This window comes from Trachinotus anak, unplaced genomic scaffold (assembly GCF_046630095.1).
Source record: "Trachinotus anak isolate AG129_WGS33_773 ecotype Australia unplaced genomic scaffold, CSIRO_AGI_Tana_v1 ptg000011l, whole genome shotgun sequence".
NCBI lineage: Eukaryota > Metazoa > Chordata > Actinopteri > Carangiformes > Carangidae > Trachinotus > Trachinotus anak.
The window spans coordinates 15,261,957-15,287,185 of NW_027273862.1; the positions used below are offsets into that span (position 1 = coordinate 15,261,957).

Here is a 25,229-nt window from a genome sequence, read left to right on the forward strand (position 1 = left end):
CGGGACCTGAGCTGCGGGACTGCACCGGACTGGAGTGGAGGCGTGGACGGGTGTAATCGCCCGGCAGGGTTAAACAACATGGACCGGAGGACGTTGCGATGCTAGCGGGACAGCAGCAGCGCGCCGTGTTGTTGTTATTGCCACCCGGCCCTCCTCCTCCGACATCGCTCGCTCCAGGTCCCGATACTCGGTGAATTAAAGAGCCTGTGCAACAAAACCTGTGCCGCTGTAAATGGTGAGGATATGAATAAAGGCAGGTGAAAACGGTGAAGGAACAGCTCGAAAACAACTTGGTAGTCCCTGTGGTGTGCTCTGCCCCTCACGTTATGGGATTTCTCTGCATGTGCATAGTGAGTAGTGGCTGCAAGGCACACGCATGCGCACTGACACCTCCGGCATTAAAACATGTAAACATGTAAGCAGACGACATTACTGAGCATGTTGTTATTTGTGTCACTTTATATATGGATATTATTATTTTATATATACGCTGCTGATATCAACTCAGCAGTATACAAAAATAAATGTTATCCAAGCAGATTAATAGTAATCAGTGGTGGAAAGTAACTAAATACATTTACTCAAATAATGTACTTAAATACAATTAAGTACCAAATAAAAAGTATCCAGATCCTTAAGCATTAGTACTAAGGCACACTGTAAAAAACACACCATTACAGGGGAAAGCTTTGAAAATGTTAATTAGGTTAAAGTATGTAAGAATAATCAGGGAAATGTACTTAAATCAAAAGTACAAGGACTCAACACAGAAAAGTTGCCACTGTGACTGTTTTACTGTTATGTGTTATATGATTATTACTGATGCATTAAACAATATTAAATAATATTAAATAAAATTTAAACTAACTCTGTGTGTGTGTGTGTGTGTGTGTGTGTGTACACTGCTGCTTTTTGGTACTTTAAGTAGAGTTTGCTGTGATACAACCTTTGTTGCCAAAACGAAATCGCCTTAAAATGTCTTTTAAGGGTTACCGTACTGTGTGCAAAGTAGTTGCTATGCAACCAGAGCCGCGTCCTCACTCTCTCTGTCTCAATGGCTGAAAGAAGTTTTGTTAAAAAGGCCCAGTCCGCCGTTTCGCAGGTTTGCAGCATTATTTTTCGTCTTTATCGCTCTGATGTGTAAACAGAACCGTTTGTGCGCCACAAGTAACAGTTTAAACCTGATTATTTGTTTCCAACAGGTGAAATCGCTTAAAGCTAAAGTCAACGATCGTCACTATGGTTGATAAAGCCTGATAAACAGAGAGCCATCTCTTTACAAAATACCATAGACGCTAATGTCAAGACAGAGAAAGACAAAACGTGTAGCATTGTAAATATTTATATCATAACTTATTCTAGCAAGACATTAAAGACAGAGTAGACAATTCATAGCCAACATCAGGGTTATCGCTTAGCCCATACAGTTGTGGTTTTAACAAATGTGTCACAGGTTGCTTTGTCTCCGTCAGTTTCAATCAATATACAAAACCTTTAATATAAATAATATATATATATATTTTTTTTTACATAAGTCGATGAAAAACTGGTCACAAAACAAGCAACAGAGCAAAACAAAATAGTAAATGTTATGTGAACTTTAATCAGGGTAATATGTAATTACCCTGAACAAATAAAGGCGGAGGTATATAAACTGCAATATTGTAAATAATATAAAATCAGTTTAACAAAATGTCCTGATTTGATCAATAAAATTATAGGTGGCACTAAAATCTTTAGGGGAATCTAAGTGAAATGCTAATTCATTTATAATATATCCAATCTTGTTAATCCAGTTAGATGTAAAATTTCTCTTTAGAAAATAATGCATAAAATCTACTGCGTTGTATTGTTTTGCTGTTTAGACCAAGAAACGGCCATCCTCTAGCTCTAAGGCTGAGAGGTCCAGGAGGGCTGAAGTAAGACCACAGGCAAAGTCTGCTTCTGGTCCCACAAAGAAGCACACCGATGACCTTTTTGCTAAAGAAGAACAATATAAGTAAGACTATTTGTCCCAATATCTGTTAGTTTTGATTCCATTTGAAATAATTTATGTAAAAGATTATCAGATGACCCCCTCTGATTAATTTTCACATTGAATATTCATAACATTCTAATGAAATGTGATAAAATTAGATAAATATTTCACTCAGCATTCTTCGTCACGGATTGACAAAGATCTCTGTTGTTACTGTTCTCTAAGAGTTGATCTTGAAATGGGCTATAGATTAAGTCTTTTGGTTGCATAAATGCATTTTGGATGTGAGATCAACTGTTGTGCTGAGCTGCAGTGTGACAGTGTGTGAGAAATATAAGTTAGAAAAAGTTAAAAAAAAAAAAAAAAGAAGTTATAAATCCCTCTCCTTAGCTCAATATGTGGAACAATATCAATAAACGAAAAACAAAACAAAAAAGTTTGAAATAGATTTTTACTCAATCAATGATACCTCATGGCACTAAATTTTTTCATTTTATTTCCATCAGACTCTTAAATGCGGAGCTAGAAGCCAAAACAGCAGATCTAGTAAGACAGGCAGAACAACTTATGGTAAGTTATCCTGTTTGCATCATTTAATTGAAAAATAACACATTTTCTTTATGGTGAGTAAATCTTTCAGAATTGTACCAAAACACTCAACTGAAGGGGGGAGGATGACAAGGGGTAAGTGAATTTTGAGGGTCAGACATGTTTTACATCTGAAACTGACTCTTGGTGTTTATTGAATTTTAGAGAGAACAGAGTGAAGTTCTTTCGAAGCCCTTATCTACCCTCCTGCTTACAGATATTGAAGATGAAGAGGATTCAAGGTAATAAGAATCTAAGGCTCAGATCTTGACCGGATGGAGCATGCCATGAGAATGGTTGCAGGCTTTTCAGTGGCTAATTTTCATGTGATCACTTCAAAAGTATACCTTTATTCCACTGAAACACTCCAGTATCCAAACAGACCTTTCAAACACTCCATAATTAGAGCAGCATAACTTAAATAACTTATTCAACAAAAACCATCCCTTTCTTCCTGTATTTCTGTATATCGGGCTCATTACCTACAGGATGATAAAGCCTCAACAGTGCACTGTGCAGGAGCCTGGCGTGAAGGTAACACATCAGAATATGAAGTTAGGGTTTCCTCTTTTTGAAACCTGTAGACATTTTGCTCAAAACATACAAGTTTATGATCTGCATGTACAGTTTGTCAATGCTGCAGGTCTATGTTACAGTATGCTGTTTCTATTCGCTGTTCTTTTTCTTAGGTGGTGACCCAAAAAAGGGTCACATCAACATCACAAAACATGTGCACTGGAAAACAAGGAAAAGAATCTCACTGTAAAACCGCGTGAGTTTGATTTTATATAATCTCTAAATCCATTACAAGCAATTTTATATGTAAGACAATAACATTTAGGTCACACCTTTTGTAAGATATTTTTCTCCATTAACTCTTTATGACCCTAAAAGTTGTCTTGTTGGTTGCTTGATTACAGAACCTCAAAGGCGTCTCATTCACATGAGTTAGAAGCTGTAGAAGATACAGCTGATTTTTTTCTGGCAAAGACGATCCGTAGCATGGAGGAGAAGATGAATGACACCGTCACTCATGAAAATGTTGTGGATGATCATGATGTGTGTAATGCAGGAGATAATATAGGATCAGGTAATTTATTATGTAACCTTGGAAAAAGTAAACTCCAGTTAATTATAAATAAAAAATTATTTGTGCAAATACTTATAAAAGACATTACATTTTGTTGTAGAATTACCAAAAAAGCAACAAATGACAAATGTATTTAGCTAATTAAGGACAATTTTTAATTGTCATTCATTAAATGTTTTAGTTACATTCATATTAAGACTTTATGTTAGGGTTACTGTGGGATGTAAAAGTTGCTGAGAAATTATTTGCTATCAGGAAATCTTACCACTTGAGAAAGTTTAATCTGAACTGAAGCTTTCACATGAAATAATTCATGTGCTAAGTTTGATATGCTTTTGCAGAAACGACAAGAGAAATGAATGACAAGAGACAGCTATTTTTAATGGGTGTGTAACTCTGTGTTTATTGCTCTGTTTTGTTAAGGCGTTTCAGATGCTCAAGTACGAGTTCTCAAGGCAAAACTACGGATTATGCAGGAAGAACTGGATCAACTCTCATGTGAATATTATAAGAAGGTACTGTAAAATTTGCAGATTAACAATGATTCAGTTACAACTGTTGCTGTCCCTGCCTATCAGGAGCCTCAGCTGAACAGCTGTGAGCCATCCAGCAACAGAAAAAGAGTGTGGAAACAAACTTTACATACATCTGTTAGTGAAAGGTTGTTGACATAATCATCATGCCACTTAACACACCAAAATATAAAACACTGGTGGTTGCATTATTGGTTTTGAATCACTGCTTCTAATACATAACTTTAAACTTAAAATTTAAAGACACATTTTGCATAATGTTTTTGTTGTTGCAGGATGATGAAAATGCTAAGCTCAGTGCAAAAATTAAGGAGATTGAGGAGGACCGAGCCAGACTACAGAAGACCACAAGCATTCAGAAAACACAGATTGAAAAGCACAGAGCTTTAGCAGAGGAGTCTGCTAAGAAATGTGATGGTCTTCAACTGCAAGTGTCTGGATTACACAAGGTTTGCGTTGATGCAAAAACTTTTCTGACAGCATAAGAGGTCCAAATATTTCTTATTTCTAAGATTTCTTAACAAACTGTAAAAACTGACATAATTTTCCATTACTCATGTGTTATTACATCCTGGCTGTGCTGTGTAGGAAATAGAAAATCTGAACAGATCCAACAAACAAGCAGCAGCTGTCCACAGCACAGTGGAGGTTCGTCTGAACAGAGCTCTGGAGGAGGTGGAGAGGTTAAAGACTCAACTGAACAAGACAAAACAGATGAATGAGGTAAGCAAATTAGTCCTGACAAAAACATACTCTTGGTTTAATTACTGTATGTATTTAAATGTGAATGGGTTTTTTTTATTATTATTATAATAATATTATGGACTGTCTGTTAAACAATGGTCTTTTTACAGTTGCTCATATTCATCCTTTTGTATATTTTTCTAAAAAAATATTTTGTTTAGATAGATGATTTCTATTAAAATCAGAGTAATATTAAAAAGAAGTAGCTGATGCTGCTGGACTTCACTATGTAGTCTTTAGTGGAGAGCAGGGACCAGAATTTTAGTTTTGACATGGCTCTTATTTTGTGTTTCATGTTAACTAACATTTCGGATTATGTAAAATGATAACAGTGATTTAAAAAGCATCTTTGCATAAAGTAACACAAACAATAAAACATGTAATTATTAAACTTGGACAATTTAACATATTTTTCACAATCACAAATTATATAATCTTTATATAAATATAAATTAACTTAATCCAGTTATGGGGACATAGCAGCAAAACGTTGTGCTACAGGGGTCATTCAATATCTTTTTAAAGCCATGTAATTAGTACCATGTAATATCGTTACTTTTAGTAGACAGTAGATTCACTAGTACAAAGTGACACTGAAAGCACAGAGAGTAACTTCACACAGAGATGAACTGTAGCCCACAGTGCCCACATTAAACACTAGAACTGAAGTGTGGGGATCAGAGGTCTTTCATGTATAGCAGCTGATATTTAAAAATATCAGTGCACTGTTTGGAGTATGTTATCTGAAGAAGGTGTTCGAGGAAAGTTCATTGAGCTCTTTTTAAACAGCTGGATACCCAAGATATCATGTTGCAGAAATAAATAAGGTTCTGCCTAACTTATTCTCTTAAATTCTATTGAATAAGGACAAGATAAGTGTGGAGCATCAGAGTAAAGAAAATCTACTTGCTGAAAACAAAATGCTGAAAAAACAGAAAGCAGAGCTCATTGTGGGTTTCAAGAAACAGCTCAAGTTGATCGACATTCTCAAAAAACAAAAGGTAATTCTCTCTTCCATACTCTGTTAATACATATCTCGTTTATAGTTTTTAATCAAAGTCTTAACGGAGGTTTTTGTGTATGCAGATGCATTTTGAAGCTGCCAAGCTGCTGTCGTTCACAGAAGATGAGTTCATGAAAGCTCTAGACTGGGGAAAGTCATAAACACTGAGAGATTCAGCATTTAATGTTTTTTTGGTGGATTAAGCAGATTGAAAGAGTATATCCATTTTTTAAAACATATTTTTGTGTGTTGTGAAGTAAAAGCCAGTTTGAAGTATTTTAGAACTTGCTAAGTTTTACAAATAAAGAGTTTAGAGCTTTAATTCAGAGGAAATTTAGATTTCTGTCCTAATCATTATCACATTTAGTCACCAGATCTTTTTAAAATAGATTTTAATTCACGCAAGTGCCATCATGAATACTAGAGAACAATAAAATGTTACATGTTACAAATGTTACAACAACAATGTAACCATAAACTGCCCTCTAGTGGCACACTAGAGGAACAAAGTTTAATCCTCACCATCCCAGCCATCATCAGAGAGGATAGACTGACGTGCTTTAAAGTTCTTTCTGAAGTCTTCATCAAAGTGCTCCAGGTCATCTTCACGGAGCAAGCCCTGAAAGTAGATACGCTGATGGTCATACACTTGTTTGATCTACAGATGATATGAGGCTGTAAAATGATAAAATGATTTCTGATTCATATACTGCCACATACCTTTGGTAAGTATCCAAGGAGTTTTGTTGCATGACGTTTAAGAAGTCGCTGCCTCTCTTCTTCAATTATCTGTCTACACAGTGCCTCCCTCTCCTGTTCAATCGCTCTTTCTTTAGCCTCCAGTTCCTTGAAGAGTATGATTAAAATGTCATTATCAAAGCAGGTTGTTCAAAACTGACATTACAATCAAAGGTTGATATAGATGCACCATGTATTATGTACAATGTGTTTCACTTATGTTGCTTAAATAAAAGTTCTATGGTAAAACCTGTTTTCTGATTCTGTCAAGCTTCTACAATTTCTCTTTTCATGTTATTAATACATCTTTGTCCTTAAGCCTTAAACATAAAAAATCATCAAGATAAAACCTGGTTACTGCTACTAGTTGCCTTTCACAGTGTAGTACTAGCAGCACTGACAGTGTCCTGATGTAATTTATGCACACAAATAAGCGTGGTTTGTACCTTGTCAGCCTCACGCTGCCGTCTCCTGTCCTCTATCAGTTTCTCCACCTCACGTTTGTGCTCAAGTTGCTTCATACGTCGTTTCTGGGCATTCATCTGCTCTATCCGATCGTCCTCTGCAAACTTAGCCATCATTATTTTCCTGAAGGCCTCCTCTTCCTCTTTCTCTGCCTGCCTCTGCATCTCTTTGAAAGCCATCTGTTCCTGGCAGGTCTGCTGCATCATCAGCCTCTGTCTGATTTTCTTCTCCATCACTTCCTGTTAGATGAAAGTTTAAAAAAATATTAGGATAGTTAGGGCACACTTATAAATTGAAGCCACAGAGCACACAGGTACTGCGTATGTGCATGTATGAGAAGTCAAAATGCCTTTTAATTAAGAGCATTACTTATTTGGGATGTTCAGACTCAGATTGCTCAAATTGTTCAAGGGGTTTGTGATGGACAGTGGAAACATGTCAAAGTGGTGAAATGATGTGAATCACTTCAAGATAATTACAGTAAGACTTGGTATGATTAAAACTTAGGATCATAGTGCTACAACAATTACTTAACTAGCTGACTAGTCAGTCACTTACTAAGCAAACAGCCCTGGGTGAAGCTCTTTAAATGTGAGAATTGGACAGTTGGTTGAACAAAACAAGCAATTTGAAGACATCACCTGTGGGAATTTGTGTAGTCATTTTTTCACGGTTTTCTGACTATTGACCAAATGATTAATTGATACAGAACTTGTAATCATTATTTGCACATCTAATATATAAAATGTTAATTTTTGGATATCTCCTCTGTCATTTATGCAATCTCAACTGCAATCCGTATTTAAGTCAGAATTGCAGAACAGGGATGTTTAAAGACAGTAAAGTAATGATCCTTACAATATCTCTCTGTCTGTTAGCCTCTTCTTGTTCTTCTAAACAAAGTTCCTCACGGACTCGCTCCATCTCTTCACGCTGCTGCCTCTCCTCTTCAATCTTCTTAGATATCTAGTAGAGAAAAGGAAGGACAGATATTTGATACCAGATACAGGCATGTGTCTCTGAATAAATAGATAAATGGATGGCCATTAGAAAAAAAGTTGTCTCAACTATTTTATGAAGATGCTCTTTGGCTTCCTCCCTCTCTCTGATCTTAGCCATTCTGCTCTCCTCCATGTGCTGCTGATGGGACGCAAACTCCATGATGCGTCTATTCTCAGCCTCCATCCTTTCTTGCTCCATGCGTCTCCACTCAGCCTGCTGTTTCTTGAATTCTTCAATGTGCTGCTTAGTGGCTCTGACCTTCTCCAGTTTCAGCTGTCGCTCCCTTCACGAAAACAAAATTTTTCAATGAAGCCATTATACTACTGCAGTTTTCATATTTTCTCTGCAAGTAAACAGGTGCCTCTGTATTTGAAATGCATACTCATACTGAAGCAGTGAATTAAAATATGTACAATATTAGTTGCATGAATAAATTCTCTGATTGAATTTGTAAGTGACTTGAAATTTTAACTGAATACAGTGACAATTACATGAGTTGACTGAACGTACAGTATATACTCTCTTTAACTGAATAGGCCAGTAAAAACATGCCAAATTTAAATCCATGAAATTCAAGCCAAATTTTTTTTGAGTATTCCTTGACTGTTATGTTTAGCAAGACTAATGTTCTCATATGCTTTGTGCATTCACACTGCATTTGAGCACTGTAGGAATTAGTAATGAGGAGCTCACATTTGATCCTCCTCGTAAATCTTCCTGACAATCTCGTCCACCATGAGCTTCTCTTTGAGGAACTCCTCGTATGCCTCTTGTCTTTTCCGCTCCCTTTCCATGAGCTGCTGCTCCAGCTCTTTCTGATACTGCAACAGTTCCTCATGGCGTTTCTGCTCCAGTTTCTGCTGCTCAATGGCTGCAAGCTCACGTTCACTTTTCATCTTGCGAGCAAAATCTGCCTCCTCACGCTAATGAAAGAGAAAAGACATACACAGTACATAATATATAGGCTTCACCACAGAAATATGGTTTTGTATGTGGAATTTTCTGTTAAAATTAAGATTAAATCCTTGTTAAAAAGTGAAAAGCTATTCATGAAGCATCTCAATCCATAGCTATAAGAAACCTTTCTATTGGTTCAATATTATTAGGAGGAAAGAACTTTTGTACTGTACTAGTTGTGTCTTTGGAGCTTTTTTTAGTGTAATACTCAATACTTTGACAAACACAAGCCCATGTATACAGCTGCTCCAACATTTCTCAACAAAGTGTACATAATTAATTTTAGCCATTGCAATCCCCTCAAGTATTTTCTATATTTACATCTATCAGTTCAAATAAATTGAAAAAAAAAAAGGTAACTGATTGAAATCAACCAGAACGGTGCTCACCAGTGTCTCAAACCTCATAGCTTCCTGCTCAGCAATTTGTGCAGCTCTTTCCTTGTTCAGATATGCAGATTTCAATTTTGACTCCAATTCCCGAAGCTCCATGCTGAAAACATTGAAACAGAGTTTTAAAAGTCAACATAAATAATGTGTAGACCAAAGCAGAGAACGATTTCATTAAAGCAGTACGTGTTGCATTTGTACACTAACCCAGAAAATACACAAAGTTAAGGTCATGAAGTGCATACCTGTTCTCTTTGATATGCTGCCTCATTTTCTCTTCTCTTTGCTTCTCATAGTTGATGCGGGCCAACTCTTTTGCCATTCTCTCCTCTTGTTCAAGTTGCTTTTCCCTGTTTATTCTCTCCTCCTCTGCCTGCAAATCAAATTTAAGTGTGACCATGCACATCTGGGTTCAGGTACAGTACAGATACAGTACAATAGCTTGATGATATACTGTAGTGTAGTATTAGGTAAAGTGATGCTTTTCAAAGTTCGGATCTTGAACCATCAGTGGGCCATGGTTTTTACCTGTTTTTACTGATTATCAATAAAACAGACATTAACCAACTTCTGATTAATTTTCTCTACAGTTGCTCCATGTTGCAGACAAAATAAGGTGTTGTTTTAAAGGAAAGCGTCTTTGCCTGATTCAGAATCTCTCCTCACATTTGTGATTTTTTTTTTTTTTTTTTAGCAGAGATGAAATGGCAATTCAGTCTGATTGTCAGACAGCAAAGTTTAAGTCTACAGTGCAAGAAACATAAACATTTGTTTATGTTTTATTGCATTTACTTTGTATTCCATTGTATTTTTTTAATTTGTCTTTTTTATACAATTTGTGTGTGTAGTGTGCATTCACATATGACAAAATATAATCGTTCAATCATGTATCCTGTAATGGCATCAAAGCTAAGACCAAGTTAACATATTCAGATTGCGCTTTTGTTATCTGACTATCTGTCAAAAACACAGATGTTGAGTTCACTGTCAGAAAACAAAACAAAAACTAGCAAATATTCACATTCTAGAAACTGGTACTAGTGAACTTTTGGCATTTTTGCGTCAAAGTTTGAATACATTTTCAAAATTGTTTCCAATCTGTCAATTGAGTAAGCAATTAATTAACTATTCATTTTAGCTCTATAGCGCTGCTTGGTTTCTGGGTGTCTGGGGGAAATGATAACACTGTGATGTACGACCTGCACAAACAGAGAACATACCTTTAGCAGGGCGCTTTCCATTTGCCTCTCCTTGAGCTCCTCCTGCACCTGTCGCAGGTGTCTCTTCCTCTCAAAGCTCTCCTCGTCCTGGAGACTGGCCTGCAGCTGCCTCTCTCTGTCCACACGCCTGGCCTCCTGCTGTCTCTGCTGCTCTTGCATCTGGCGTTGAGACATTAACCTCTGCTGCTGTCTGTAGGCCCAGTTACGACTCTGTCCCGGTGAAAAAGAAACGTGAAAACACTGAAAACAGGTTAACAGTAACAAGTTGCTCCATGTTAACAGCGTGGTAGCTGCTCTGTTCGTAGCACCCAAGCTAACTCTAACTTCTGTTTGCCAAAGATGGACAGTTTACCATATTTGTCCTGAATTTCGTTGATTCCAGCGTTCTTAAATTTATTCCTCTTAACTCTCTTATTCCTGAGAGAAACTTGAAGTGATTTTCGGTGGACAGCTGTCGTTAATTAGCTGTTGTTAAACGGAGGTGTCGCTGGGTTTCTTCGATTGTTTAGCGTCTCGTTGTCCTGGGAACGCCGCGTCGCCGTACGCTCAGCCAATAAAAATGAGCTTTGAAAATGACGTCAGGTCCGGGAAACTCAAACTGAGTCTTCCTCACGTCCAGACCATAGATGCATTATAAGGCCTTATAATACATCCATGCATCTACACCATAGTTAGTCTGTAGCCTATATAAAGATATTCATTTTACAACGATATATGTATATGTATATGTATGTGTATGTGTATATGTATATGTATATGTATGGACTTTTGGACCTAACTGTTGTATTGTATATAAAGATATATAGACATTGTATAAACATATATGATATATATATGGTATAGAGTCTATGATCTGCACCTTCACATCACATTTACCACTGGGATAAGAAGGGGTGAACAAAGTTTTCAGAGCCTTTACTCAAGTAGAATTACTAATACCATACTGTAAAACTTCTCCTTTATAAGTAAAACTCCTGCATTGACAATGTTACCTTAATAAAAGTACAAAAAGAAAATGCCCCTCCTGTAGAGCAGCAAGACACCCAGACTAAAAGAGACATAAATGAGAACAAATGACATTTTATGTCTCTTTGTCATTATTTCATCTGTCTGTTATTGTCTCGTCTCTCTGTAGTAATCTCTGCTCTGCTGTCTCTCTGTAGCGTTGCTTCGTGGTTGTTTTGTCTTTCCTTGAGGTCATTTTATTGATTTTCCAATGAGAAATGTTGAGTCACTTCAAACAACCTGGTTGGCCTGTTAAGAAATCCTTCTATGAATCAATACAGGAAAGAGCCCTGTGCTGATAATATCATGATGTATTAGATCATTAGATTATTATTACTCAAGCAATGTGTTATTTGTCTTTGGTTGACAAAATAATTTATATAAGACTGTAACTAATGATTATTTTCACTGTGGATTAATGTCCTAATTGTTTTCTCTGGTCATTGATTTGATTGTTTGCTTTGTAAAATTTCTGAAAACTTTTGACACCTTCACAAAGTTAGTTTTGTCCAATCAATAATTCAAACCTCAAAATGATTCAAAATAACCATGAAGTGTTTAGTATTATGCTTAAAAAATCAAAACATTATCAATGTAGTTTCTAAAGCTCTGTGTGCATAAACTTGGTACAGCAGATGCATTCAGAACAAAGCCATGTTTTTTTATCTGTTTTGTGTGCAAAAAAAACAACAACAACAACAACAACTTGTAACTACAACTGTCAAACATATAGGATAGTAAAAAGTACAAAATCCCCCTGAAAACTGTAGAGAAGTATAAAGAAGCACAAAATAAAACAGAAAATAAATGCTGACATTACAGGTTAGACAAGTATTCATAATATCCAAACATCTGGTCTCTGAAAGTCACCATTGACCCTCAGGACCTTATGGTCTTGCTGTTTTAGAGAATGTTAAGAAAAATGGCAGGCAAAGATGCAAACCTCTTGTATTAAAGATTTATTTACATTACAACAGAAAAACACTGATCCAAACCCAGTAGTTTACAGATCTCTGAGGAAAATGTGTCCTAAGGGAACACTGTATATCTTTAAAGGAATGTATTCAAAACAGACTCAGGGGGTTACATTTACAGTGCCATCATAGACATAGATGCATTTACATTCTTGCTCTACCAATAATTTATATACAAGGGAAACCCCTTTTTAAAAATCTATGACATGAAAGAGGACTTTTTACATTTACATTTTAAGACACACAAAGTAAACAAAATGCAGTGTATAAAATATTCCCAGAGCCACTGGGAATTTGCTTTTTTTCAATAAATGCAAAACTAAAGGCAACTTAATCAACCAGCAGCTGGGACATGAAAAATTGGTTGACAGATTTCATCAAGTTGACATGCTGTGCTGTGCACCTGTGCCCAAGGTAATGTGTACACAATTTTACAGGTTGGCACTTAACAGAGCTAAATGTAAGACAGCTTTTATTTTGCTCATTCCTCAAATAGTTGTGATCATTTTCCTCCTAATGCCGCTTTCCATTTTGTCCCAGCCACACTTTCCATAAAGCTAACATTCTCTTTCTTAGGGAATAATATGTCATAGTAATATTTTCTCTATATATACTAATGAATTTATTAATGGTTGAAGCGACTTTCTGTGTGCCAAGATAATAGGTACCGATAGATTCACACCTCACCAATTACAGACCAATATTTCTTCCACAAGCCAGGAACTTTCTGTAAACGATGTATATATTTTAGTAATACTGTATGTTTTTGTCGTTGGCATAGCAACCACAAATTCAATATAAAGGGAGCTGCTTGTGATCACAAAAAATACTTAACACGTTATACAATGATTGAAAACCACAGATTAAAGAACAATAAAAATCTAAAACAATCATCTCAACTCAAGCACAAACTAGCCTTGGATAGAAATCGGGCTTTAACTGTTTAAATAAAACTGATTTGAAGGCAAAATTACATTATTTTCTCTGTGTACTTTTACTGGGACTGCATGGAGAATTTTAATTACACCAATAAATCATCTGAGAGAACATGAGCATGTATAATTTGTGCCACTGAGTGTGTGTTTTTTTTTTTTTGGAAATCTGGTTTTAGAATTATTCAGATCAGGGACATATGTGTTCGTCTTAGTCAGTTAAGCAAATAAAAAACTGATACTAAGTGTCAGGAACAGAACCAAATATTGTCTTCCTCATGGCAGATGGCGTTTCCTTAAAGATAACATCAACCAGTTTTTGAAACTTTAAAGAAATATTAACTGAGCCACAATCATTTAAGTCAAATCATCAACTGATACTGTGTGGTCTGGAGTCCATCGAAGTGCAGAATAATAATTTCTGATGTTTGCAAATTGCTAACTAAATACTTTATAGGACAAATAAAATCGTATAAGATGTATTTTATTTTTAAATACAATAATACCTGACACAGATTTAGGGAATGCTAGTTGGCAGGGGAGTTCAAGAAAAAAAATCTGTGATAAAGTATTTTTTTCCCCAGGTGTTGAAACTGATTTGAATGTTGAGTAGTAGTAGCAATTACCAGCAGCCAAAGCAACATCATCATACGACTGATATTTGTAAAAGAAATTACAATGCAGTGGTATGGTTGACAAAGCAGTTATTTTTAAATTCGTAACTTTGCAGACCCCTTAGTTTGTCGTGCATTGTTTACTTAATGTACAAGTTCATTCAGATTTAGTTTGCTGTTCCCTATGCTCAGGGACAATCCCCTCGACGGGGAGCTGCTCTCTGACATCTGGGCTCTTAGGGTTACCCACCGACCCATCGCCATGATCTAAAACCCCATCTGATGTACAGGAAGATGATGAAGCAGGCAGCAAAGTCTGCTTTACTTCTCCTTTAAGGGAACCTTCATTGATGCTCATTTCTGTGGAATCTTTTTTCTGATTGCTTGCTGGTAACATTGGCTCTGGTTTTTGTTCTGGTTGATTAGCAGTGGCAACAGGAACACTTCCAGGTGTGGCACTTTCAACTAGTTTCAAGCCCATTTCCTTTGGTCTTTGAGCAGGTGCTGATGTCAAGAGGTACAAGACTTTTGCTGGCTGCCCCATGACGAGATGCCTGCATGAAAAGAAGAGGGCAGTATTACAAGGAATATCTCAGATTAACATGTAGCCTTTAGCAACAGGCTCTTATCAATTATTACCAAACATTGTCAACATATATAAAACAAGTTAAATACTTGAAAGTAGTAATGGACATTTATAAACAGTCACTCTATACCTAGTCAAAGGGAAACCTGAGGTGCCAATTTATTGGGACTGTATTCCTTTGGTACCATTAAGGGGCAATCCACCAATTTTACACATGAAGGTCACTTTACAAGTTACAGGGAGCCTGGAACGGTTGATAATGTTGACAAGTAACAAATAATACAGCAAATAACATCATTTGTGTTTGTGGCACTTCACCCTTTTTAATCTATCTGTTGTAGATACCACAACTTTGTGATACTAAATCACTGGCATACCCCTTTAGGGATTTCATAAATGTCTCTTCGGTCTTTTACATTGTGAAGCGTTTTCTCATATATTAAAAACAGGTGAAAAGATGTAACGTGGGCAGTAGTTTCTACTCACACTCGATCTTTGGCTTTGGTATCTGCTGGGTTAAACACAAGAGACAGCTCTTTCAAGAATTTTGTATCACTCAGTACTAGCCATGACTCGGGTGGTGCAAGAGGAAAAAAAACTTACCTTTCTCCTGAATGACCTTGCATATGTGATTTGGTCGATCAGTTAAATGTTTGGTCATCAAGTCACCACCTGATGCGTCCACAAGGAGGTCACAGTTGAGACAGACCAGGGTTAACCTGGGGAAAACAAAGAAATCTTCTGTCATGTTCAGTTTCATGCAGAAAACACTGTATTCTGCGTTGTGCAAAATATGTTATGATGCATACTTACTTTAATGTAGATGAATTTTTCTTATGATCCATTTTCGAAAATCTGTTTTTTTTTATGGTACTGTGAAATCTAACAAAAGCCAAAGAAAGAGTTGTCATGAAATTTGTCAAATAAATAAAGAAGACCAAGTGCCACAAATATTGAATCAACTAAAGTTGCTACTCACCTTATCATATGATTCCCAATTGAAACTTTGCAACTTGTCCGATATTTGCAGGCACCGCAATGCGAAACCATTGGGAAATGAGAAAAGAAGTGATCGACTTCTGTGTTGCACTCGATGCACGTGTAACGCCCTCCGTTGACTCTGAAAATTAGAAATGAGAAAAACAGCACAAAACGTTCAATCATATGGTTTGAAACGACGTTTTGTTTAAATATTTAAAATAGTTTTCCTTCAGGAGTCAGATTTTAAGATACCACAAAGGATAAATTATTTTACTTTTTGTTGGGATATTCTTTATTTTTAGTCTGGATTCTTCTGTTATACCAAAACATTATCCTACATCTCATCTGCTTGAAAGCCCATTTCATATGACTAAAATAGCATAATGTTTTTGGTTACTAAGCCCTTAGCCCATTTTAAAGAAGAAATCTCTTTCTGTCTGCTATGCACCATATTATTTTTAGCCAGCCTAATGAAGTGTGTCTGAAAATTAGCCGCTTCGTGTATTGCTAGGCTTTAATAACATCTATTAATTTGCTGTCATAAATACCCAGGAGGAGGGGGCCAGGATGGGATGAGGGATTCTGAATGGTTCAGAGGGCGCAAAAATGGACATGTCTGGGAGTTTTTCAAGCTGTCCAAGAGCCAGTCACATTCATTAAAATAATCTCCACATTGTTTAAGATTGCAGGGCAAACATTTGATTCATTCATATAATTAAGCCAAAGCAAAGCCAAATTTTAGCTTTGATCAGTTAAACTAGCATTAAGGACACAGCCATCAAAATCAACTCAGTCATAAATTTAACCCTTTGCTGATTTTTAATTGCAGCACAAATGATCAGTCTGTAGTAACAAAGAAATCTGTTGAGCTTCCCATAAACAATAAATGAGCTGTTGCTGTAGTGTATTTGACTGCTGTGTGAAAAGACCAATTTAATAACCTGAGATTCCTGAGTGCCAGGTTGTGCTTGTTATTTCGACCATCTTGCTTCTTGTTCTGAGTTGTCTTGGTTTTTCCTGCTCCAGAGACATTTGATTTAGACTTCGATAAGCTGACTGGAGGTTTGGTTTGCTGACTCAAACTTTGTGTTTCCGGACTGAAGCCTGATCGCTCAGGGGAGATTTGCACTATGGGCGTCTTTCCTGTGAGGGAGGCTCGAATGGTCACCTGGAAGGAAAACACAAAATGTAATGATGCTCAATTAAATTTGCATTAATCTAAGAACAGTTAAAAAAATGTAAGTCTAAAATAAATGATGCACTGATTTTGTTATGTCAGACCTTTGTACCCGGTGGGAGGCCCTCAAGAGCTTTAGGTTTTCTGAAAGTCTTGTGGAGGTGAGTCCTGTGCTCCACTTTCTCCTTGTAGGTGAGGAAATTCAGTCTGCATTTTCCACAGCGATGGATCCCTTTTTTCTGAAGTAGAAAAAACAGTGTATAAACACAAAAATGTGATTAATAAGCAGTGCGAGTAAAGGCCAGTTGCTGAGATGCTTTATTTGGATTTTAAAAAAAGTATAGCGTGTATGATGGCAACGGCTTTCATTTCTATTAATACAACAGCAATTAATTTTATTTGGTTCCACCTCTACCATATTTATTGCTCCTTTAGGGCAGGTGAAGAGAGGCAGGGTTTTACTGTCATCGTTTTATGTATTACAGTAAGGCACTGGGCAGACAACCAAATCAATCTAGCCTTGGAGTTGGAGCTAAAAGCACAAACCAAAAAGTAAATTCAAACTCTTCCAAGGTAAATTCTTAAGAATCAACAGAATCAGGAGACTAGAACAAAAACACACGAACTCTGTGACTCCAAATGTGTTACATTTATAATGACACTTAGAAAGATCTACTGGCTTTACAACAAGCTCGATGAAATGTAGCATCATACCTGATGTTTCATGTAGTGCTGCATGTACATATGACTACTTCTATTAACTTTGAGGCAGAAGGGACAGAGCAGGTCTTTTGTATTTTCATGGACACTTCGGAAATGTGTCTCCACGTCTGAGAAGAAAGAGGACCTGTAATTGCACACCTGTGGAACAACAAAACACAATTTTAGTATCAGTAAATGTTTTCCTTGAAAAACCAAATCACAACTCAGTAACATCAGACCTGGCAGACATAAGGCATTTCCCCAGGCTTGTGGTTATCCTTCATGTGCTCCAGAAGCACTTGCTCTGACTCAAACGCCAGCTCACATATCTTGCAATTGGCTGAAAAAGGAAAGAGAAGAGAATTAGAAATGGTCACCAAGTCTCTAAACTGTCACGTCTATACATAGTGCTGTACATATCATTATGTTATACTTGAGGATTCGATCGGGCTGTGAGCACTCTCGATGTGGCACTGCAGCTGGAACGGAGTCATATACTGTCGGTAGCAATGCTGGCACGTTGTGTGGCTTTCCCAGCTCTCACTGTTCTGCTTTTCCAGCTCCAGGTGGTGTTTCATATGGTTCATGAACCTAATTGGCAGGGTAGACACAGAACAGAAATGTCAGGTAATCCTTTAATACAAAGGAGCTGACAGGTAATCAGCCAATAGCCCACATGAGGAGCTAAACCACTAATTAACATGGGGGCTGTTAACAACTCCATTTACAATATAAGAAAAAGGAAGATAGAGTAGATAAATATGTAATTACATGGATATCTGGCCTAAGCAGAACAGACACATAACCTGGTGGGGAGCACAACACCTGGAAAACACTGTGAAATATGAAAGTAATTCAAAGAAGGAATTAAAGTACTCTGAGGGCAAAAGTAAAAAGATACCACTTACTAGCTCACTAATATTTATGTATTTCTTTGTGTTTGCCATACACAGACCTTTTATCTGTTAAATAAAACAGTCTGTGCATGAATATTTTGTCGGGACACACTAATGATTAAATGAGTTTATCAAAAAAACAAAAACAAAAAAACAAACAAACAAAAACTTAACAATATATATAATAAACCTAAGCTGTGGACTAAGAAGCTACATATGCAAGAAACTTGCGGTGATTTGAGGAATATTTCAGGTTTTAGAAGACAAACAAGACACATTAAAACAAAACCAATGTCAAGTAGTGGGGAAAAAAAATTAAATATTCATGGCCTGTGTGCATGTAGCAGTTATGGACCAGGCCTCTTAGGGTTTAAAGATAAATGAAGTATTCTCCTTGCACCTCACTTCTAAGCATGTATAATGGCCGTTATAATATCAGCAATTACACACAGATTTTTGTTTTGCCTAATGATGTAGTGCTCTGCGGCTGCAATGAGCACCTCCACAGTTACGTGCCCTGACGAGGTATGGCCCATTTTTCAGCCTGTACATTTTGCCACCTCAGCTCCCCTAATAGAAATTTTTATGTGGATGAACTATGACCTTGACTGTGAGAGTGTGGTTGCAGTACAAATGTGTTTCCCCATTAAAACAAGCTTACAGAAGCTTTTTTTTGCCATGTTCTGAAGCAGAAGTTATTTAATCAAAGGAGCAGTTCTTACACCACCTAAACTAGCAGTCATTTTTCATCTTTAGGCCCAAGAGGGAAACGGTCTGATACCATCATCCATCTGAGAAGAAAATTGCAGTGAGGGCCCAAGAATATGTCCACTCCTTCATTTTTGGCACTGGACAGATCTCTTTTCAGCTACAGCTTGAAATCCCAGTCTACCATTTGAGAGAATATTAATTTTTGTGTGTGGACAGTTTTGGGCCAGAGTCTCAGTTTCCTCAAATTTACTCAAAATGATGGGTTTAAAAAGGAAACTCACATTGCATCTTAAATTTGTAGCGGTTACAAACCACACAAGTACACACAAACATCATAATAGATTTAAATCCATGTACCCTACAGTACAGAAAATTATCACCTGGATCTGCAGCTCCCCTTGGTTTTATGGAGCTTTACTGTGAGTTTCATCTCAGCGTTTAGCTGTCTGCCTGCAACTTTACTGTTTTGGTTCACCCTTGCTGCTCTTATTACAATCATTTTTGGCTGCAGCAGGGAGCTGTTTTCAGAGAAAAGCTTTGAGAGCCTAGCTGGTGACCACAGTGGACCATTTAGCCGCTAAAGGGAGAGATACTTCCCTCAGGAGTTGGTAGAGACCAATCACTGAGTGAATGTTGGTGAAAAGAGTGAATATTGGACTTATGTTTGTCAGGGTGCCAGAAAAAACTCCAATGTTGCTGCATAATGCAACATTCAAAGTTGTACTGTGCCCTTGATGCATTTTATATTTTCAGCTGACATGGTATAATTAAACAAGGAAACACCATAACATATGGAAAAATGGATGGTTTCCCTGTTAATTTACTGAGGGCAAACAACACAATACAACTGTCATACTTGATATTGTTCTTGAGAATTTTCAAACAGCTCTGGCACTTGAAAGTGGTGTTGGTCTTCTGCACCTCCTTGTTCCCATCTCCCTCAAACCGGCCGTAGTAAAAATCTGAGACCAGCATGATGCGCTTGTTTGCACTCATGCTCTGGGCTGATGGAGTTGTACATTCAACATTTGTACCACAACTCTGCAATAAAGAGACATTTTACATAAATATTCCAACTTCATGCTTGTTTAAGCAAAGATGCAAACACATTAAGAGCATTTTACTCAAAAAGAAATTATATCTGAGTGCACTTTGTTGTTTATATCTACATTATGTTATTTTCATTTCCACTCATAGACTAGGTTCCACAAGAGTTTCACTCACGATCATATGACATTTGAGGGCTTCTTGCGTGAGGAATTCTTCTTGACACTTGGAGCAATTTTGCTTAACAATCCCGTTTTCCATTCTGACAGTTACTTTTGCTGGCCCTACAGAAAACCAGTTACATGTTACAAATGAGAAGATATTGAAACAAAAGAGAAACAAAGATTAGGTTTAAGGTTTGTTTACAGTAATGAGATCATAAAACTGAGTTCCTGTGGTAACAGACACTTACCAAAATCAAGCTTTGCTCTTTTTGCAGCACTGTCTACTTGCTGTGGTAGCAATCGTTTGACTGGGCTTTGATCTGTATGAAATCCATGAAATATAAGAAAAATACATTTACATTTAAGTCACTGCCAGCTGGTTGTATCAAACATGATACAGTACAGTTAAATCTAAGAAAATTACCTCTGTTGGTGCTATTGGCCTGTACAGGCAGACAGAACGCCTGAAGAGTCTGGGAGTTTGGCCGGTTAGGTTGCAGCTGATTAGGTTGTGTTGAATACACAGCAGGGCTCTGGACGTTAGACAATGTCACAATGTTGTTGCTGATTTGTTGCACCTGAGGCCTGTGGACAGCACCAGGTATTACTGTGCCTGGACTGACCTGCTGAAAAAGCTGCTGCTGACCAGCTGAAAAACAGGGGATACAAATTCTTAAGACAAATTTGACATTAGCACATTAAAACTAGAAAAGCTTTTGGATGAAGCTTTTCCATCACAAAATCACCGATTTGAGGGGAAAGAAGATTTACTGGTCAAAACTACATTAGACTCATGTTTACCTGGTACAATTGCAAATGATGTCCCAGGGGGGTAATGTGTCCCAAGAGAGGCAATAAACTCACTGTTGTTTGCTATTTGTGGAGAAGTGACAATAAAGCCCTGGAAGAAAGTTTGTAACCATAACTCGACCACATTAATTTACAAAGCTGTTCACTCCATACAAAACAAAAAACACAACAACCAGATACTTGGTCTATTTTCAAATTATTTGGGAAATTAATTCAACAATACCTGGTTATTGACAATAACAGGCTGCGGAGTCACTGTAGTCAGAGGGGGTGCTGCAGTATTCACTGCATTCACAACCATATTCAGTGGCAGCATTTTTGGTGAAGGGCCAATGGCAGGCTGAGGAGCAGGATGCTTTATTTCTTGTTTCCCAGTACTGTTCCTCTGAGGAGGTGGAGGGTTAGGCTTACCATCCTTTTGGTTATTAGCTGTAAGAACATACAAAAGGACCAAAATAAGCACTTCAACAGAAAATGTTGTTTTGGAAAGTAAATAAACTGAAGCCAACTCTAATGAGATTTCATGCGCAACATGCTGGTGGGCTAGTAAGCAAAAAAGATTAAATGTTAAATTTAAAAACAACTGTAATAAATATGATTATGAAGTATCAATATTAAACTTTTTTATTCCAAACATCAAACAACCAAGGGTGATTCTGAGCTACACATTTTCATATTATGATTTAAATGCTTAACATTAATATATTTAAAAATGTGCTATGACATACAGAGCACTCCAACGAAGATGGGTTCATCATCATCATCCTCTATCAAGTGAACTTCAGGAACTTGTTTCTGCCATGGCTCCAGCTCCTCCTCGACACACTCCATAAAAAGTTCAGACATTGTGGAGCTGCCACACAAAAACACAATATTTAGCCCATCCCGAGGCACTCTTTAAAAAATGATTATATATCATATATTTTGACACACCTATCAACATGAAATGCCACAATTGCAAGAACTGTGAAGACACACAATCGTCCTCAACACTCAACAGCCTTAACAATGTAGGCTCAGGCTCCACAGATCGCTAGGAGGTCAAAATAAAACAAACGTGGGAGATCATTTGAGAATTTGTGGTTCTGGAAAGGGAATTATTTACAAAACACACAGCGATAGATATTTTGACATGTCACAGTGGGAAAAGCGCTGGTTGAAAATGTATGATTACTGAATTAAATTTTGCTGCTTTGGTTTTAGTGTCCTGGCATTGTGTATGCTGACCGACCATGTAAAATCTTCCTACCAATCATCTCATTCTGGTCCAATGCAGAAACTCAACCACTGGCTGTACTGCACCATAATCTGCATTTTTTTCTACCGAGCAGCAGATGGTCTCCTTGATTGGAGTGAACACTTATTTTTAGGTGAGCCTCTTACTTGAGAGAGTGTTATATTACAGGTTGTTTGTAGCTTTAATTTTGCTGCGCTATTAAGCTTCTACCAGTCAGTCTATAGAGTTACTGCCCATGTTTAACAGCCCCAAATAGCACCCAGTATTCCCAGTTTAACCTATTAGATGTAGATGCCTTGTGTTTTATTCTTTTGTTACAGAAAACATATTTCTAAGAAGAAAGCTCCTCTTGACTTCCGCAGCACAAAAATAGACCAGACAGAGTCATCTTTCAGTAGCAGGCAGCTGAGAAAATCACAAATATATTGTGTTACAATGTGGTTAATGCCAAAAACCAGTCAGTCTGAAAAATACAAAAGTGATATCTTGTTAAAGTTCTATTAGCGCCGACCAAGAGGTTTATCATGAGGAAATAGTGCAAAGAGGATCCTCCTACTCTAGGACAACGGCTGGACATTGTTTAAGAGATATATGAGAAGTGGGATAAGTGGACTGCTTATAAAACTCATCAAAACAATACCAATACAACCTTTGTATAAAGACTATATGATACTAATTTGGTCATTTCTTCTATAACAACAACATGAAATGAAATAACATTTACCACTCTATGACTGGCTAAACAAACTAGAGGGCCCAAACCTCTGCAACACTGTGCACTCAATAAGTTGTTTTAGTGTGTTAGCCAACAATAGCCAGACACAGAGTAATATTAGCATTCATTTGGAGCAATGTTTGTGGCCTGATGAAAGTAAGCCCAACATTCACCGTCCTTTCCACTCTGTTTTGGTGAGTATATATTCTCTGTGAAAACAGCTGCCTGCTGTGGCTAAAGCAGACATTGGTAGGAGAGGTGAAAGAGGACCATTAAAACCAAAACAATGAGGCAAAAGACGATAAAATGCTCTGTAGAGCTGGGAGGAACCACAGAGACAGGTGGTAATAATACACGGTATTTCAGTACTTTAAATAACAACCTCCATGTTACACCTAGCCATCTGAGCCATTGTTAATATCAAAATACTGATTATAGCCCCAGTAAAAGTTGCACAACAGCATAAAATAGGTTTCCTTTTTGCAACACCCAACCAGTGCATTTGCAACCATTACAACAATGTATGAAAATGGTTTTCAGGAAATACTAAATGTGTCAGGGGCCACAGTATTTATGGTGGTTATGAACAAAAATAATAATTATCATTACTGGAACAAAGCTTTTTAATTATCTTCCAAGATGGCGACAGTATTGGTTGCCATAGGAGATGCTGATGCAGCTGCCCAACCTCTTCTCAGATAAATTTAAAGTACAACTACTAAAATAAAAAAGCTGTCATTGTTTGCTGTGGCATGACAAGGAATAAACTAGGGTCCAATCTGTTTTACGGTAGTACTGTTTGCTGAAATCATTAGACAGTGTAAAAGATGCTGTTTTAGTTTTGACCGAGCCTCGGCGTGTTCGCTAATATTTTCCCTTCACAACCAAATGCTGAATTGATTAAAGATTACTTAAATGAAAAGAAAACTGTTAGCCACAGTCTCCGGATCTACCACACAGTTAGCTAGCATTAGCGTGTGTTAGCTCGGCGCTGTGCTTTTTTTGTTATTAGCCTCTCGGTCCCTTTCAATAGCAAGACAGCTAATGCTAACAAGCTAAGGTTTATGGTTCACTGCTGCAGTCTGTGTCGGGATCAAACCACTGGGCACAAACGGATCTTTAAGACTTCTAACATATTTTATCTCCATTTTTCCGTGTCATGTCGTTACGTCCCAAGTGTTATTGGTTATCGATCACCGCCCCACAACATTAGCAAGGCTCCGTCTACACGTTGGTCTTACCTGAGAGGTGGATGTTGGGACAAAGACTGCACTCTGAGTGGGGTGTGCAGGCTCTGAGTCTCTGTCTGCCTCTCTCACACCCACTCTCAGAGCCGTATCTAGACAACTTTACTTCAGCAAAGTCCTCGGACTGAGGACGACGGAGTTTAGACAGTGCGGGACTATTTCACACAGGGAGAGGGGGGTGGTGAAACGTGCATCTGCTGGCCCGAGGCGGCGGAAACACTGTGAGAGCACCAATCAAACTAGTAGTCGCATCCTTTCCTCTTCTTCTTCTTCTTCTTCTTCTTCTTCTTCGTCGTTTTCATCCTCGTCTTTGTCTTCTTTTGTTCTTGAATAGTGGGTGTGAACTAGCGTCTGAAGTGCATGTCTGCCACCTACTGTGCTGGAGTGTGGGTCACAGATGTTTTTCACTGGGGGACAGTTTTTGTTGAGTTAGGCCTGACAGCTGTTTTTAACGGAATCCAAAACTGATCTCAGTTTTTTCTCTATCACGTCAAGTTTTTGAACTATAGGATCCCCGTTTTCTTAAAACATATGAAAAATACTGTAGCCTACTTAACAGATATGTGCTTGTTTTATAAAAAATTACAAATATTGACATACAATGAAATATGAAAGAAACAGGCACGACTGCAATGTTTATTTAACACTATTATGTTTTTACAAAGGATATGGCTACTGTAATTATAATTGTGTGCAGACATGATCTGGAACAAAGGAAACATAT

General features: G+C 37.4%; 3 protein-coding genes across 7 annotated transcripts; 1 reads left to right on the forward strand and 2 right to left on the reverse strand.

Moving 5' to 3' along the window:
• The first annotated feature begins 98 nt into the window (after positions 1-98).
• Positions 99-6,923, forward strand: tex9 (testis expressed 9). Of its 4 annotated transcripts, none has more exons than XM_071488352.1 (12): positions 99-235; positions 1,866-1,999; positions 2,485-2,548; positions 2,732-2,808; positions 3,055-3,100; positions 3,256-3,338; positions 3,487-3,656; positions 4,080-4,171; positions 4,465-4,638; positions 4,778-4,912; positions 5,800-5,934; positions 6,020-6,923. In XM_071488352.1, exons 1-12 carry the CDS (start codon positions 233-235, stop codon positions 6,095-6,097), a joined length of 1,191 nt encoding a protein of 396 aa, XP_071344453.1. In that variant the 5' UTR covers positions 99-232; the 3' UTR covers positions 6,098-6,923. The 4 variants fall into 4 exon arrangements, with proteins under 4 accessions (XP_071344453.1, XP_071344452.1, XP_071344451.1 ...); XM_071488351.1 differs by having other exon boundaries at positions 212-350; XM_071488350.1 differs by lacking the exon at positions 99-235 and adding an exon at positions 1,000-1,102.
• On the reverse strand, positions 6,312-11,246 carry mns1 (meiosis-specific nuclear structural 1). Its single transcript, XM_071488348.1, has 10 exons — positions 11,060-11,246; positions 10,708-10,917; positions 9,733-9,860; positions 9,488-9,590; positions 8,835-9,064; positions 8,208-8,424; positions 7,998-8,105; positions 7,121-7,378; positions 6,657-6,782; positions 6,312-6,555 (listed from the first exon to the last, which is right to left on the reverse strand). Exons 1-10 carry the CDS (start codon positions 11,060-11,062, stop codon positions 6,448-6,450), a joined length of 1,491 nt encoding a protein of 496 aa, XP_071344449.1. The 5' UTR covers positions 11,063-11,246; the 3' UTR covers positions 6,312-6,447.
• Positions 11,247-13,675: 2,429 nt separating this feature from the next.
• Positions 13,676-24,788, reverse strand: znf280d (zinc finger protein 280D). 2 transcript variants are annotated; one of them, XM_071489233.1, is made up of 18 exons: positions 24,500-24,788; positions 22,035-22,159; positions 21,530-21,735; positions 21,298-21,397; positions 20,921-21,145; positions 20,745-20,816; positions 20,510-20,616; positions 20,142-20,326; positions 18,112-18,269; positions 17,918-18,018; positions 17,691-17,837; positions 17,081-17,215; positions 16,741-16,967; positions 15,798-15,938; positions 15,632-15,700; positions 15,422-15,537; positions 15,305-15,329; positions 13,676-14,786 (listed from the first exon to the last, which is right to left on the reverse strand). In XM_071489233.1, the coding sequence occupies exons 2-18, from the start codon at positions 22,150-22,152 to the stop codon at positions 14,390-14,392; spliced, it is 2,529 nt and encodes an 842-aa protein (XP_071345334.1). In that variant the 5' UTR covers positions 22,153-22,159; positions 24,500-24,788; the 3' UTR covers positions 13,676-14,389. The 2 variants fall into 2 exon arrangements, with proteins under 2 accessions (XP_071345334.1, XP_071345335.1); XM_071489234.1 differs by having other exon boundaries at positions 14,247-14,786; positions 15,305-15,326; positions 24,500-24,750.
• Between the last annotated feature and the right edge of the window lie 441 nt (positions 24,789-25,229).

Coding starts and splice junctions, on each gene's coding strand:
- tex9 (XM_071488350.1), top strand. CDS start 1,055: ATGGCTGAAAGAAGTTTTGTTAAAAAGGCCCAGTCCGCCGTTTCGCAG. Junction 4,172..4,464: donor CATGTGAATATTATAAGAAG/GTACTGTAAAAT, acceptor TTGTTGTTGCAG/GATGATGAAAATGCTAAGCT. Junction 4,639..4,777: donor AAGTGTCTGGATTACACAAG/GTTTGCGTTGAT, acceptor TGTGCTGTGTAG/GAAATAGAAAATCTGAACAG.
- mns1 (XM_071488348.1), bottom strand. Junction 9,861..10,707: donor TGGAAAGCGCCCTGCTAAAG/GTATGTTCTCTG, acceptor TTTGATTTGCAG/GCAGAGGAGGAGAGAATAAA. Junction 7,379..7,997: donor CTAACAGACAGAGAGATATT/GTAAGGATCATT, acceptor TTCATCTAACAG/GAAGTGATGGAGAAGAAAAT.
- znf280d (XM_071489233.1), bottom strand. CDS start 22,152: ATGTCTGAACTTTTTATGGAGTGTGTCGAGGAGGAGCTGGAGCCATGG. Junction 21,736..22,034: donor CATCTTCGTTGGAGTGCTCT/GTATGTCATAGC, acceptor ATGTTCTTACAG/CTAATAACCAAAAGGATGGT. Junction 15,538..15,631: donor AAAAATTCATCTACATTAAA/GTAAGTATGCAT, acceptor TGTTTTCCCCAG/GTTAACCCTGGTCTGTCTCA.